At 38.9% G+C, this 16,662-nt stretch overlaps 1 protein-coding gene across 1 annotated transcript in view; it reads right to left on the bottom strand.

Annotated features, from left to right (window-relative positions):
• Positions 1 to 243: 243 nt before the first annotated feature.
• Positions 244 to 16,662, bottom strand: part of MSH2 (mutS homolog 2) — a 75,195-nt gene continuing 58,776 nt past the window's right edge. The window contains exons 11-16 of the mRNA XM_031655136.1: positions 13,410 to 13,507; positions 8,414 to 8,659; positions 7,114 to 7,318; positions 4,875 to 5,122; positions 2,578 to 2,750; positions 244 to 694 (exon numbers count right to left, since the gene is read on the bottom strand). Coding sequence (XP_031510996.1) covers positions 524 to 694; positions 2,578 to 2,750; positions 4,875 to 5,122; positions 7,114 to 7,318; positions 8,414 to 8,659; positions 13,410 to 13,507 — 1,141 coding nt within the window. The 3' untranslated portion in view covers positions 244 to 523. The remainder of the gene's footprint in view (positions 695 to 2,577; positions 2,751 to 4,874; positions 5,123 to 7,113; positions 7,319 to 8,413; positions 8,660 to 13,409; positions 13,508 to 16,662) is intronic.

The raw sequence follows: 16,662 nt of genomic DNA, 5'->3' as shown, positions 1-16,662 counted from the left end.
ATGGCAGACGGGATGGAGGCTCACTGTAGGACTCTGGATGTATAATAAGCTCCTTAGCTAATGCGTATGCAGCCAACCTGGCTCCTGCCAACAGATGGACACTCTGGGGGAGTCACTGGCAAAGATCTCCATGGAGCCCTCCAGTTTAAGATCTTTTACAAGGTCTCTGGACTATCTGTTTCTTCCAACATATTTGGGAACAAGTGTGTATAGAAGTCACACTGCAAAGAACTACAATGCATCTCAAATTCCACAAACTACATGATTTTATTTATAAAATTCAGCACATCACTTATTATTGCCTATGTCAATTGCAAACAGTCCTCAGTTACAGCTCTCATTTTTCAAAATAAAGATCTTTGAAAATGTCCTCACAGACAAATATTACTAAATATCTTATTAAGTTGATAGCCCATGGGCACTGACAGTTAACACTATGGAAAAAGAATTAATATAAAACAATATAAAAGTATCACAGACAATTAGCTTATCAATATTACCTTCATTCCATTACTGGGATTTTTCACGTAGTAACTTTTATTCGTGAAATGATTTCATTTACAAAGCTATTATTCTTTGCTATTACTTCAGCTTTTAGCTGTTTTAACTTTATTGTGATGTTTTCTTCTGACATTTCAGTAAAGGGCATTTGTTTCACCTTGGACAGGAACTCCTGAATAATTTTTTCACCTTGCTGAAAAACATGTGAATGTCCCATTAGTAATTAAAATATCTTTTCTAAAAGTCTTGTTAGACCGTGACAAATTGTTTCATTTCCATCTAAACACATCACCCATTTTTAGAAATTTTTTTTATTTTTCATATTTTTAGAGACAAGGGTCTCACTATGTTGCCTAGGCTGGTCTCAAACTCCCCCCACATTAGCCCACCCAATATTTGAAGAACATATTTATTATTTATGTGTGCACTGTCTAGTTCCCAAATTCCTCCACCTTTATAACTGATAAACTTTAATCCTCTATGAAAAAAAGAATTCAAGGTTTACAAAGAATACTGGAAGGCAAAAACTGTCACTGAAAAGTTAACACATACAAAAGATGTTTCTTTTTTATTTTATTGCCAAGTTATTGCTGCTTCAGAGAGCATGAATATTACTTGCTATGTGACTCTTGGGCAAATTCCTTAACACACATTCCTCATTCACAAAATGGGAATAATGTTACCAACCTCACAGGGCTCAAAATACATTATAATTAATGTTATCAAAAGTATACAACGTCTATTTTAATTGGAAACAAGGGATTACATAAGAGTCTGCCTAATGCTGGATCACTGAAAGCTATGATTTCAACACATTAAAGTGCAAATACAAAGACCACTTCATATTTGGGATGGCAGCCTGCCATACCTAAAATTATTAACGAATTATATTTCTCCTGCTTGTATAGGTACAGCAGATAAAACTATACTTTTCAGGCTCAAAAACCATACACATCATCTATTATTATTGTAGCAACTATCTATCCTTCACATAAGAACAATAAGAAATTCACAGGTAAAAGCTAAAAACATAACAAGTAAAAAGTTGTCACAATGTATACTGCAGTAAATGTTTCCAGGACCAGGCAGTGAAATAAGATTCTTTTATTTTTATAATTGAAGAGAACTAGTAATCCTCTAATTTAAAAAAAAAAAAAAAAAGGGCTGGGCATGGTGGCTCACACCTGTAATCCCAGCACTTTGGGAAGCTGAGGCAGGCGGATCACGAAGTTAGGAGATTGAGACCATCCTGGCTAACACAGTGAAACCTCGTCTCTACTAAAAAACACAAAATATTAGCCGGGCGTGGTGGTGGGCTCCTGTAGTCCCAGCTACCCGGGAGGCTGAGGCAGGAGAATGGCGCGAACCCGGGAGGCAGAGCTTGCAGTGAGCCAAGATCATGCCACTGCACTCCAGCCTGGGCAACAGAGAGAGACTCCATCACAAAGAAAATAAAGTAATTAATTTAAAAATTAGGCATATGTTTGGGTCTTTCTGTGTCAACACCCAAATATGACCCATACTCAAAGAAAAGCCACCATAAAATCCACTTCTCCCATGAGAACTGAAACATCCCATCCATCATGGTTTCTTTGAATAAATATTTGTCATATGCCACTTTATTCTCTGTGTCACATTCGTTATTCTTATCTCCCCAACTAAATTCTAAACAAATAGAGGGCAGGAATTATGAATCATGCTTTCTTATTTGTCCTTTTCTTACCTAATATGTAATTTAATAACTGAACTTGATATATTCGTTTATGAACAAAGATGTACCTAGCTATAGTCTATAATAACTAATTTTAGTGAAATGACTAATTTTAAACCTATTCCTTTACTATATTCCTTTATTCCTACTTTGGTACTTGAAATCGAATCTTGATCATGCAGATGTATATACTGCAGAAATCAAAATGACACAGAAATGGATTCTTTGCCATCAAACAAATTGATTAAAAAATAAGCACTAGAAACACAGAGGGGGAAAAAAAACACCAAAAAACCTTCATCTTAGTGTCCTGTTTATGTAATAATACAGAAGCTAAGTTAAACTATGAAAACAAACTGACAAACCTCTCTTTCCAGATAGCACTTCTTTGCTGCTGGTTCCATATCATATCCTTGTGATTCTCCAATATACTGAAACTCTTCGAGTTCCAGGGCTTTCTGTTTAGCACACTCTATTACATGCTTAGGGAAATTAGCAAGCTCTGCAACATGAATCCCAAAACTTTGATCACAGACACCTATAAGAAATTCGGGGAAGCGTGAGGAGACAGCATGAGAAGAGACAGCAATTTATGTAAATGGAATTTATCCTTCTCACCTTGTCATTAGAAAACTTAATTTTGGATTACTTCAAATACATTAGCCAAATGTATCAGAGTAACAGTTAAAGGAATTTTGATTAAGTCTCAAAAGAAAAGTGATTATGACTTGGCACACAGTGCTGTATTTTATCCTTGACAAACGTAGAAAAAATAAAAATAGGAGATGAAAAAGCTCAACAGATAAACCTTAAAGGCTTAGATAAATATCTAAAGAAAAATTAATCAAGCCAATATCTCTGAGGCTTTCTCATTTCATGGGAAGGGAAGGGAGGGGAGGAGAGGAGAGGGGGAGGGGAAAGGGAGGGAGAAGGGAAGAGGGAAGGAAAGGGGAAGTGAAGCGGAAGGGAAAGGGAAAGGGAAGGGGCAAGAGGAGGGAAGGGAAGGGGAAAGGAAAGGGATGGGGGAAGGGAAGGGATGGGGCAATGGAAGGGGGGAAGGGAAGGGAAGAGGGAAGAGGGAAGGGAGAAAGGGAGAAGGGGGAAAGGGGGAAGGGGGAAAGGGGGGAAGAGAGAAGGGAAGGGAGAAAGAAAGACATGTAAAAGTGTCATTAATTTGGAGTAGCATTTAATTAAAAATATTGATTTATTATTTGCAGGAAATAGTTAAAACTGAGTCAAGACTTTTTAAGCATTTAATCAAATGATGATTGCAAAGTTATTATAGAGCTGTTTTTGCCGCAATTATTTATCAACTGTAAAAAATTTTTTGGCTTTGTCATGTATCTCATGCATTCTAGAACTGGACACTTTGCACAACTAAAGGAAGCAAACAAAAATAAAGTAGAAGCAAATGTTTGTTAAACATCCACAGTGAAGGAGGAAGTTTTTCTATCTTCACACTTCATCTGGCCTTTTAAAAAACATTCTGAACACATTTCCATAGCTTACAAAACACAAGCAATGATTTAAAAGCAAATTTCATGCTAACTGCCAGATCTACTAAAAGTTCCTGAATTCTACAGCAATAATAATAATGACGCAAATACAGTAACTCAAAAGGATTCCCAATGAAGTATAAATAACAAAGGATAAAGAACCAAGATTATCTCACTCATGTGTAACCAACTGATGCAGAAAAACGTGTTCGTGGAAAATCAGAGCGTCATCTGAAAAAGTTATTCTGGTGACTAATGAAATCAATCCTTATAGTATGATTTTTAAAACCTTTGAAAGTCTTATATTATGTTAATCTCATCAATGCAGGGATCTGACTAGACCCCAAGCCCACGAATAACAATCTTTCCTGAAAGGATGAAATAACAATAGATAAGTCACTCTGCATGTGATAACTACTATTTCAAGATTTCTGGAACCCCCAGTTTTAAATGAACCTGTTTTTATAACACTCTTGAGCATAAAATAAGCTAATTATAATGAAGATTTTGTTAAACAATAACAGCTAGAACTTTGGAACTTGAAAGCATATTGTTTGTTATCCTAATTCAACAAGAAAACATACTGAAATGGGAGGTGGCAGAAAATTCCTCCATGGTGATGTTCAAGAGTACAGATAATTCTGGCCGGGCGCGGTGGCTCGCGCCTGTAATCCCAGCTCTTTGGGAGGCCAAGAGGAGAGGATAGCCTGATGTTGGGAGTTCGAGACCAGCCTGGCCAGCATGGTGAAACCCCGCCTCTACTAAAAATACAAAAATTAGCCAGGCATGGTGGCAGGCGCCTGTAATCCCAGCTACTCGGGAAGCTGAGGCAGGAGAATCGCTTGAACCCGGGAGGCGGAGGTTGCAGTGAGCAGAGAATCGTACTCCAGCCTGGGCAACAGACCTAGATTCTGTCTCAAAAAAACAAAAACAAAAACAAAAACAGATAATTCTTTCTGTGAATGCTTTAGAATGAGTGGTCCTACTACGAGATACAGAAATATGTACATGTTCCTGTCCCCAGACTGTGAATTAAGGGGTAAATGGGTTCTATAAAAACATCAACAATTTACACTAACTTAGAATAAGGCAATTACTGATGATTTCAAGGGTAGTAAGTTTCATATTACCAAGTTCTGAATTTGGAGTACTCCAATAGTACATACCTTTCTTCACCTGATAAAGCATAGTTAAGGTCTCTTCAGTGGTGAGTGCTGTGACATGCAGATTATTAACAGTTGGTATCTGATTGGCCAAGGCAGTAAGCTCATGAAAATGGGTTGCAAACATGCAAAAAGCACCAATCTTTGTTGCAATGTATTCTGATATAGCCCATGCTAACCCAAATCCATCGTAGGTAGAAGTTCCTCTTCCCAATTCATCAATGATTATTAATGAATCTTTGGTTGCCGACCTGAAGCACATAATTACATGAAATTTCCCATCACATAAAATGTGGTAACATACACATACAAAAACAAAATTAAGACAATACATTGGGAAGGATATGCCACAAACATAGTAGATTAATTATCTTAATATATAAACAAAGTCAATAAAAAGCACTAAAACTTCAACAGAAAAATGGGCATGGGCCAGGCATGGTGGCTCACGTCTATAATCCCAGCACTTTGGAAGGCCAAGGTGGGAGGATCACTTGAGCCCAGACCAGCTTGAGCAACATAGTGAGACCCTGCCTCTAAAAAAAAAAAAATTAAAAACTAGTCAGGTATGGTAGCACACACCTGTGTATGTGGGGGAGGGAGGGTGGGAGGAAGGGGAAGGCAGGAAGGCAGGAAGGAAGGAAGGAAGGAAGGAGAAAAGGAAAAAAAGGGCATGAACATGAATAAACAATGGATGAAAGGGAAAACAGATTTTGAATAAATATTGTTTTACATTGTCAAGCACACTAGTAGTAATCAAAGGAATTCCAAATAAGGCAGCTATCATTCATTTCGTGCCAATCAAATCGGCCGAGATTAAAAAAATAAAAATAAAACTGAATGAAGATGAGACCAGGGTGTGGTGACATAGATACTTGCATACACTTTTGGTGGTTATGTAAATTGTGTGCCTGCCACAGTCCTACTAATACCAGCTATTACCATTCTTCTCTCATTTTTAACCAAATATATGTAAGGGGGTGAAACTTACATACATTTGCTACTTTTTCATGTGCTCGTGTGCTCATTGGCAATTTAATTCTTTTTCTGTGAGTTGCCAGCTAACATGTTTTATTTATTTCTTTAATCTTTTAATTCATGAATATTAACCTGTTGCTTAATTACTACACAAACATTTGTATTGCTTTTATAATTCTTCACAAACAACAGAACCTCAAAGAAGTTAAATCAACACATAATTTACTAGGCACCTACTATATTCAATGTACTTTAGAAGATACTAAGAAACAAGGAGGATCACAGTGGTTCATGCCTGTAATCCCAGCACTTCGGGAAGCCAAGGCAGGAAGATCACCTGAGCCCAGGAGTTCGAGACCAGCCTAGGCAACAGAGTAAGACTCTGTCTCTCTAAAAAACTTTAAAAAAAAGAAACCAAGAAATACAAGGTATAGTCCCTACCTTCAAGGAAGCTCCTAAAAAGTGAAATAAAAACAAAACATTTCAGTAATGTCTAAAATAAAAATGTGGTTTAAGTTACAGGCATCTCAAAGAGGAGTTCAGAGAAAAACACCCATGACCTTAGGGTCGTATGATGAGAAAAATCACTACAGAAGTAGCATTTCCATCATCAGGGACTTTTTTTTTTTTTTTTTTTTTTTTGAGACGGAGTCTCGCTCTGTCGCCCAGGCTGGAGTGCAGTGGCCGGATCTCAGCTCACTGCAAGCTCCGCCTCCCGGGTTCCCGCCATTCTCCTGCCTCAGCCTCCCGAGTAGCTGGGACTACAGGCGCCCACAACCGCGCCCGGCTAATTTTTTGTATTTTTAGTAGAGACGAGGTTTCACCGTGGTCTCGATCTCCTGACCTTGTGATCCGCCCGCCTCGGCCTCCCAAAGTGCTGGGATTACAGGCGTGAGCCACCGCGCCCGGCAATCAGGGACTTAAAAATTAGAAAGAAGTTGGATAAAGGGCAAGAAGGACCATTCCAGGAAGTGTGAACAGTGCAAGTGAAAACATGGTAGTGGAGATTTATAAGGTGAGCTAGTACCAGTAGCTTATAAATTGTCTACTTAAAGAGACAACTTTAAAAATCAAAGTTTTCCATAGCTATCATCAATCACTCTTTTAAGATAATACAAAGTATATAAAGTCCACAGGAAAACAACTATTAAACTAAGACAAACATTCTCAGATGTTTTTACATGAGAATCTGCAAATATACTTCTCCTTCTCATAGGACAGAGACATACATTTCTATCTTCAAGGGACTAGGAGATGCACTTACCTGAGAATAGAAGCAGTTTCCAACATTTCAGCCATGAATGTGGAAACTCCTTTCAACTGACTGTCACCAGCCCCTACCCGGGCCAAGATGCAGTCCACAATGGACACTTCTGCAGACTCACATGGCACAAAACACCCAATTTGGGCCATGAGTACTATCACCCCAGTTTGTCGAATATATGTAGATTTACCTCCCATATTGGGGCCTACAAAACAAATTATATCAGAAATCAAGATTTTAAATTTCTTTCTGCTACTAATAAATGGATGTTAGCCCTAAGCTGTACAATGATGACTAATCATGTAGGTTTACACTGACGTGGCATACAAAAGCAGAACCACAGGCTGCCCAAAGATGTGGACAGAGTTACTGCCCATATTACCCCCAAAAGCAATGGTATTATTTCTTCAGACAAACTGATACTGGGCCTTTCATCAAGAGAAGCCATGAAAAATGTACCTGTAATTTGACTCTGGCCTAGAAAGACCATATACACATTTCCCGTGGCTCACAAGGCTGCCTGTGGGATAATTTATTGATTTCCAGAAAAGTAGTGCAGGCCTAACTGATTAACTCAAAACCGTTACTCATTAGTAAATGAGGTTACTAGTGAGTGCATCAGTATGGTCAAATCTTTCGAACCACTTAAAACCCACACAAAAACCTGAAAACAGGATCCTTCTTTTGAAAAACAGGCAATTTATTTGTTGGGGTTATATTATATGAACAACTTGAAAATCCATTTGGGGAAAGAAAATACAATCAACCGTTTCCCAAATATATTTGCCCCAAAACTCCTACTTCCTTTTTTGTTTTCTAGATCTAGTTAAGATCTCTCAAACATCTCAGCGGAGACATGATACATGAGTCTATATGCAAGGCTAGTTTTTTCGAGTTTCACATGAATATAGCGCCATGTTTTAAAATAATTCGTACCCTAACCTGAGGTCCTCCCATAGCCAATTCGGCCTGACTTTCAAAGACCTCAGTATTGGAGGACTGGCTCAAAGGTAAGCTTTGAGTGTGAAGGGATGTTTGTTTCTAAATGTTCTGAACCTGTGGAACAAGTTTCAAGGAATACATTATTCTCTCATAAGCTTTTATCTCACCTTCTAAATCTTCCCTCTAATCCAAATGTGAATAGATTACTAACTGGTAAGAATAATATGTTCTCTTTCTCATGTTAAGAACTGGGAATTTTCTCCATCAATTTTAAATATATTTCTACTCCAAGATAAAAAACAAACAAACAAACAAAAAACATGTTATCCCCACAAAGGCCAAAAACCAGGTTTTTTACCAGTAATGATGTGGAACATCTGTTTATCTTTTTCAAAGTATATATCATTAGGAATAAACGTGATTTCATCTTGAACTTCAACACAAGCATGCCTGGATGCTTTTAATATAATTCTTCCTTGTCCTTTCTCCAAAATGGCTGGTCGTACATATGGAACAGGTGCTCCATTTGACACATGAGCAAAGCTGACAACAGCATCTAGCTGAGCTAATACATCATTGAGTGTTTGCATTGGTTCTACATAGCCTGTATAAAAATAAAAACGGAAAATGTACACAGGAATACTGAATAATAAACAGATATAAGCTGTAAGAATACATTTAATCCCCCCATTTGGGAATTCAAAACCCATTTCCTAACTTATACTTTTTTTTTATTTTTATTTTTTGAGACGGAGTCTCGCTCTGTCGCCCAGGCTGGAGTGCAGTGGCCGGATCTCAGCTCACTGCAAGCTCCGCCTCCTGGGTTCACGCCATTCTCCTGCCTCAGCCTCCTGAGTAGCTGGGACTATAGGCGCCCGCCACCTCGCCCGGCTACTTTTTTTTTTGTATTTTTTAGTAGAGACGGGGTTTCACCATGTTAGTCAGGATGGTCTCGATCTCCTGACCTCATGATCCGCCCGTCTCGGCCTCCCAAAGTGCTGGGATTACAGGCTTGAGCCACCGCGCCCGGCCTAACTTATACTTTTTTTAAAAAATTAACAAAATTAGCCTTAACAAAATTTGAAAGGAACCCACCTAAAACTCAACATAGGGTTAAAATGTGTGCTACATCCTTCCCCATTGTGAATAGCTATCAAAAACAGAGTACTGGCCGGGCGCGGTGGCTCAAGCCTGTAATCCCAGCACTTTGGGAGGCCGAGACGGGCGGATCACGAGGTCAGGAGATCGAGACCATCCTGGCTAACACAGTGAAACCCCGTCTCTACTAAAAATACAAAAAAATAGCCGGGCGTAGTGGCGGCGCCTGTAGTCCCAGCTACTCGGGAGGCTGAGGCAGGAGAATGGCGTAAACCCGGGAGGCGGAGCTTGCAGTGAGCCGAGATCGCGCCACTGCACTCCAGCCTGGGGGCGACAGAGCGAGACTCCGCCTCAAAAAAAAAAAAAAAACAGAGTACTGGCTGGGTTGAGGGCTCACACCTATCATCCCAGCACTTTGGAAGGCCGAGGCGGGCAGATCGCATGAGACTAGGGATCACATGAGGCCAGGAATTCAAGACCAGCCTGGCTAACATGGCAAAACCTCATCTCTACCAAAAATACAAAAATTAGCCAGGTATGGTAGTGCATATCTGTAATCCCAGATACTCGGGAGGCTGAGGCACCAGAATTGCATGAACCCAGGAGGTGGAAGTTGCAGTAAGCTGAGATTGCACCACAGCACTCCAGCCTGGGCAACTCTGTCTCAAAAACAAACAAAAACACACAAAAAACAAAAGTAGAGTACCTTCCCTTATCATTAAAATATAAAACTATACTGCTGTTTATAAAGAAATGTGTAGAGCTTTAAAAAAGAAAACTAACAAGGAGACACTTTGATAATATATTGATTAGGTTAAGAGAAACGGTGCAGTGATATCTAAGACATTCTCTCAATTTTAAGACACACCTTTTTCTATATTTTAAGTATCTGAGAAACCAGAATGACACCTCAAAATCATCATAAGACACATGTAAGCAAAAAGGTAGCATGTTGAAATGTGACCATCAAGGCCTGGTATATTGTACAAACTGACTGTAAAACAGTTAGTTTGGCTTTCTTTAGTATCACATGCAGAGAATGTCAGCATAAATTTAAATCTCTAATTGTCACTTAAAACATTTCCAAGATTCTACTGTTCTAGAGTATTAAAACTAAACGCTATTAATAGGTACATTAAAAAAATCTCTGACACATGCTAGACAAAAAACATGAAGAAAATTAACGATGCTTTAACTTTTCTGAAAAGATTCTAAATGTTAACAGGTTGGAGGGGCTGGTACATGACCCACATGTCATTCAGACTATCATACAGCTATCAATCATGTCAAAAGTTTCACAGAACATTCAAGATAAAAGCGTTTAATTCTAGGAAAACCAAAAATTATTAGTTTAATCAAGGGGCTGGAAATTTAACTCATTTTTTATTCCCTTGTTCCCCGTAACAGCGATCAAATGTTTTCAAAATAAAAATCAACTTAACAATGGTGCCAAGCAGACATAATTATCTTCCTCTGTTTCAGTATATCTTTTTTTTTTTTTTTTTTTGGAGACAGAGTCTTGCTCTTGCTCTGTCGCCCAGGCTGGAGTGCAATGGTGTGATCTCGGCTCAGTGCAACCTCGCCTCCTGGGTTCAAAGGATTCTCCTGCCTCAGCCTTCCAAGTAGTTGGGATTACAGGCACCTGCCGCCACACCCAGCTAATTTTTGTACTTCTATAGAGAGAGGGTTTCACCATGCTGCTTAGGCCCGTCTCGAACTCCTGACCTCAGGTGGTCCACCCGCCTCAGCCTCCCAAAGTGCTGGGATTATAGGTGTGAGCACCTGGCCTCAGTATACTTTTAAAATTTATTACTTTTACCGAATACGTTTTTCTAAAGAAAAAGAAAGGAAGAATTCACACTACCCTATTATATAGCAATATAAGCCTTTAAGAATTAAACATGAGTGAAGTACTTGCTATAACTACTTTAAAACTTGTAAAATTGCTAGCATACTGACAAGAATAAGTTTATAGTAAAAAAGGAAAACTAGGCTGGGCAGGGTGGCTCACGCCTGTAATCCCAATACTTTGGGAGGCCAAGGTAGGAAGATTGCTTGAGTCTGGCTTGGGCAACATAGTGAGACCTCATCTCTACAAAAGATAATTTTTAAAAAATTAACCAGGTGTGGTGGCACATGCCTGTAGTCCCAAGCTACTTGGGAGGCTGAGTGGGGAGAATTGCTTGCACCTAGGAGGTTGAAGCTGCAGTGAATCATGATCACACCACTGCACTAAAGCCTGGGCAAGATGGTAAGACCCCATCAAATACATACATACATACATATATACCAAAAGCAAACCAAAGCATCTTAATTAAGAGTCTATACTTGGCATGTCACATAACTGGCTCTTAACCTTTTGTGACTTAATTGTATGACAGAAAATTATAAAAGTGATCCATTACACTTTTTGAGATGGAGTCTTGCTCTGTTGCCCAGACTGGAGTGCAGTGACATGATCTCAGCTCACTGCAACCTCTGCTCTGTTGCCCAGGCTGAAGTAGCATAATTATGGCTCACCGCAGCCTTGACCTCCTGTGTTCAAGTGATTCTCCTGCCTCAGCCTCCCGAGTAGTTGGGACTACAGGCATGCACCACCACACCTGGCTAATTTTGGGGGGATTTTTTTGTAGAGTCAGGGTCCCCCTATGTTGGCTAGGCTGGTCTCAAACTCCTGGGCTCAAGCAATCCTCCTAGCTCAGCCTCCCAAAGTGCTGGGATTACAGGTGTGAACCACCATGTCCAGCCTCCATTATATTTTTAAATACAAATATTTTGTAATATGTAATATCAGACCAAGAAGAAGTTTCATTTAAATTCAGGTTGACTTCTAATATAAAATCTGCAATTTAAATGTTAAAATCTAAAAACTTTGCCCTGGTAGGTGCTTAATAAATATTATTTTTTAAGGAAGATCCATAGTTCAAATAGATGGTATTTATAGGGTTCTTTAAAATGCAATCTAGCCTAAGAAACATAATTCAGCTAGAATATTATTATGTCACTGCTTTCTGATACAAACAAGCAAAAATGTAATCTTTACAAATCAATTCCATTCATTTCAACAATACATAAAGTGTATTAAAATAAAACCTTGAGTTTTATGTTTCCTTTTGATTTATTATGACAATTCATAATAGCAACACAATTTACAGAATTATTCATGCACATAACCTTTCAAAAAAATATTTACCCTTAAATAATTTAGCATGCATATCCTGAGAACAAGGACATTCTCCTAATCATAACACTACCATTTCACACAAGAAATCTGACGCTAACACCATATTGTCTCATATTAAACTTTCTCAATTCGCCCCAATAGTGTCCTCTATAGCTATTCCCCAGCTCCAACCTCTAAATTGGGGTCTAATCAACAACTGTCTACTGCGTTTGGCTGCCCTGTCTCTTTAAGACCTTTTGATTTCTTTTTTGCTGCCATGACATGGACATTTATTAAAGTTCAGGCCCTGAATGTACCACAATCTAAATTTATTTGAATTTTTACTTGTTTAAAATCAGGTTAAATATTTTGGTCAAGAATACCATATAGGTGATACTGTGTCCTTCTTTCTATATTACACCAGGAAGTACAGGTCATTTGTCCCATGACTGGTAATTTTAACTTTAATTACTTGGGTAAGGTAGTTCTTGAGTATATTTTTTAAAGGCACAATAAAGGTTACAGTCAACATACACACCATGATCGGCAAAGCCTTCCAACTTAACACATTACCACCTACTTTGTGCTAAACATATACTCATTCCATTCTAAGGGCAATAACAGTGTCAGGTTGCTGTGTTCCTTTAATTACATGAAAATGATCTCAAATGGTGCCACTAGAATGAACTCAAAATCTACAAAATGACACACAGAACTCAAAAAGACCTGCCTCGTGTGTAATTAATATTTGCTTTTCAGTGGTATTTACTTCCATAACCTAGAGCCTCATGAGCCCATAGATGACCCAAGACATTAGTATGTTGTAGGCCCTAGTGTTTCCTTTCCTTGTTACAACTATAGTAAGTTTTGTGCTTTTCTGCCATTTTTTGTTTCTATGTACAAGAGTAATTTCCAGTTATGTGTCCTACCGTAACATACCATGCCTTATTTTATATAGGAAACCTAACATACTAAATAGTCAAAATGTAATGGTTTTAGAAAATAACAAAACACACTTCAAATATCATGATTTTTTTTTCTATTACCAAAAGCCAGGCGACATTCAGAACATTACTATTTCTATTAAGTTTACCTGAAGAAATATTGACAATTTCTTTAACAATGGCATCCTGGGCTTCTTCATATTCTGTTTTATTTTTGGTATACTCTTCATTTAAAGAAGTCAATTTGCTGCAAATCAACATAACAGTTTTATTAAAAATATTAAAATGTGTACTAGAAGCAATGTGTACTACATGAAACATATCCAAAGTATCCTATGAAACATCAAAACAATAATTAAAATGGAAATACAAGTGGAAAACAGACAACTCCTTAGGGACAAATGTGGTTAGAATTCAATTTATTAACGTTCTTTTATGCTGTTTGGAATAGTGCAATGGCACAATTCCTGCTATAACTATATTCCCCTGAGTAAAAATATGACCTATGCCCTTTTACAAAATATTTAAATGGAATCCTTATTTAAGATTGAAGTCGGCCGGGCGTGGTGGCTCACGCCTGTAATCCCAGTACTTTGGGAGGCTGAGGCGGGTGGATCACCTGAGGTTGGTAGTTCGAAACCAGCCTGACCAACATGGAGAAACCCCGTCTCTGCTAAAAATACAAAAATTAGCCAGGCATGATGGTGCGTGCCTGTAATTCCAGCTACTCAGGAGGCTGAGGCAGGAGAATCGCTTGAACCCAGGAGATGGAAGTTACGGTGAACCAAGAACACGCCATTGCATTCCAGCCTGGGCAACAAGAGGGAAACTCCGTCTCAGAGAAAGAAAAAAAAAATTAAAGCCATGACCCCTTTTAAAACACAAACACAGGCAGGGTGCCTGTAATCCCAGCACTTTGGGAGGCTGAGGCAGGTGGATCACCTGAGGTCGGGAGCTTGAGACCAGCCTGACCAACATGGAGAAAACCCGTCTCTACTAAAAATACAAAATTAGTCAGGTGTGGTGGCGCATGCCTGTAATCCCAGCTACTTGGGAGGCTGAGGCAGGAGAATCACTTGAACCCGGGAGGCAGAGGTTGTGGTGAGCTGAGATAGCGCCATTGCACTACAGCCTGGGCAACAGGAGCAAAACTCTGTCTCAAAAAAAAAAAAAAAGAAAAAAAAGGCAAAGAAAAAACAAAAAAAACCCCACAAACGAACACACAAACAGTATTTCTCATTACTGTAGCAAAAATATCTTTCAATACTAAAAGTTTTCAAAATAAGAAAAATGGGTTTGGTTTTGTTTGTTTGAGCCTGTTGCCCAGGCTGGAGTTCAGTGGTATGACTGACTCACTGTAACCTCTGCTTCCCAGGTTCAAGCAATCCTCATGCCTCGGACTCCACAGTAGCTAAGATTACAAGCATGTGCCACCACACCTGGCTAATTTTTGTATTTTTTAGTAGAGATGGCGTTTCACCATGTTGGCCAGGCTGGTCTCGAACTCTTGACCTTAAGTGATCCACCCGCCTCGGCCTCCCAAAGTGATGGAATTATAGGCGTAAGCCACCATGCACAGCCAGGAAAATGTTTTGAAACTAAATCTCGTTGAGCAATTTGAAGAGAAAATTAAAATTAGAGGTTGAGCCGGGCACAACGTCTGTAATCCTGTAATCCCAGCACTTTGGGAGGCCAAGGCAGGTGGATTGCTTGAGCCCAGGAGTTCAAGATCAGTCTGAGCAACATGGGGAAATCCTGTTTCTATTAAAAATACAAAGTAGTGGGGCACACCTGTAGTCCCAGTTACTTGGGAGGCTGAGGTGGGAGGATGGCTTGAGCCCAGGAGGTGGAGGTTGCAGTGGGCCGAAATTGTGCGACTACACTCCAGCCTGAGCGACAAAGCCAAACCCTTCACCAAAAAAAAGAAAAAAAAGAAAACAAAAAATAGAGGTTGACATAAAAAATACTCAAGGAAGATGAGAATAAGAAAAAAATATTAACTGGAATCAAGAAGGGAATGAAACTAAGAACAAAAAGAGGTGATGTAAAGGAGAAAGAAAGGAGAGAAGTAATTATCAGCAGTGGGAGAAAATCAGTTCATCAAGATGATAATTGTGGCCTTGATGGAATCACTCAATGGCACAGCAGACATGTATAGCTCAAGAACAGTACAGGGGCAAGTAGCAGCACAGACTACTATGAAACAGGCCAAAAAAAAAAAAAAAAAAAGAATTAAAGAAATGCATGAGGGAAAGACATTATAAAAGTGAGACCACTGTGTGAAGGGACAAGTTGCAAAATATAAAAGCAGAGGCAGGCAGGGACCAGATTCTACAGGTCATAACCTAGTGAGTGACTTTCACTCTTGGCATCATGTGGCCATTCAGTCCAATCTTTTTTCATATGTTATAACTAACCCACAAAAAACTTGAAGATGATTAGAACACCCCAAAAGTTGTATCTTATACCAGCTAAAATATATACATTTCTTGAACCAGGAGTATTCTACTGTGCTGGAAAAACAACACACCTAGATTTGGTAACAGAAGATCTAAGTTTAGGCACCCACCAGCACTAGCCGTCTAACTGAGGAAAAGTGAAGTCTTAGCTTCTTCACCTATAAAATGAGAAATATACATGTCTTCTTTACTGAGAGTTATGAAGAACAAACTAATTACTAGGGTGTCTGAACACCTAGAATGTCTGCATATAACAGACACTCAAAGTACTTGTTAAATAAACAGATGACAGGGGATCATATATATATAAGCTACCTGTAAAGTTCTGGGAAAATTCAGGAGGGGAGGGAGTAGTTTCCAGAACAGTACAAAAGGAGAAAGGCTTTAGCCTCCCCCCACCATAAGCCACAGAAGATTTTAAATATAATTTTAAAATTTTTTAATTAATTTAAAATAATTTTTTTTTACATAGCAATAATTTGCTTCACGGACTTCCTAAGATCAGTTAGAAAAATGGCAGGAAAAAACTGTTAAAATTTGTTTCAACATGAAACAAGATTAAAAAAAAAAAAGCTAGAATCTAGTGAATGGCCTCATATTTCCCTAAACTAATTTAAACACCCAACTGAAATACCAGAATAATTTTTTTAACTTGATAAATGATAGCAGTTTTCTTACAAAAAATAAACATGTGGGTCAGGCACGTTGGCTCACACCTGTAATCTCAGCACTTTCAGAAGCTGAGGCAGGTGGATCACTCGAGGCCAGGAGTTTGAGACCAGCCTGTCCAACATGGTGAGAACCCATTGCTACTAAAAATAAAAAAATGAACCAGGTGTGGTGGTGCAGGCCTATAATCCCAGCTACTCAGGAAGCTGAAGCATGAGAATCGCTTGAATCCGGGAGGTGGAGGTTGCAGTGAGTCAAGACTGCATGCCACTGC

This window comes from Papio anubis, chromosome 14 (assembly GCF_008728515.1).
Source record: "Papio anubis isolate 15944 chromosome 14, Panubis1.0, whole genome shotgun sequence".
Classification (NCBI taxonomy): domain Eukaryota; kingdom Metazoa; phylum Chordata; class Mammalia; order Primates; family Cercopithecidae; genus Papio; species Papio anubis.
The sequence above is the reverse complement of the archived record's forward strand: the minus strand, read 5'-3'. Positions and strand labels throughout refer to the sequence as shown.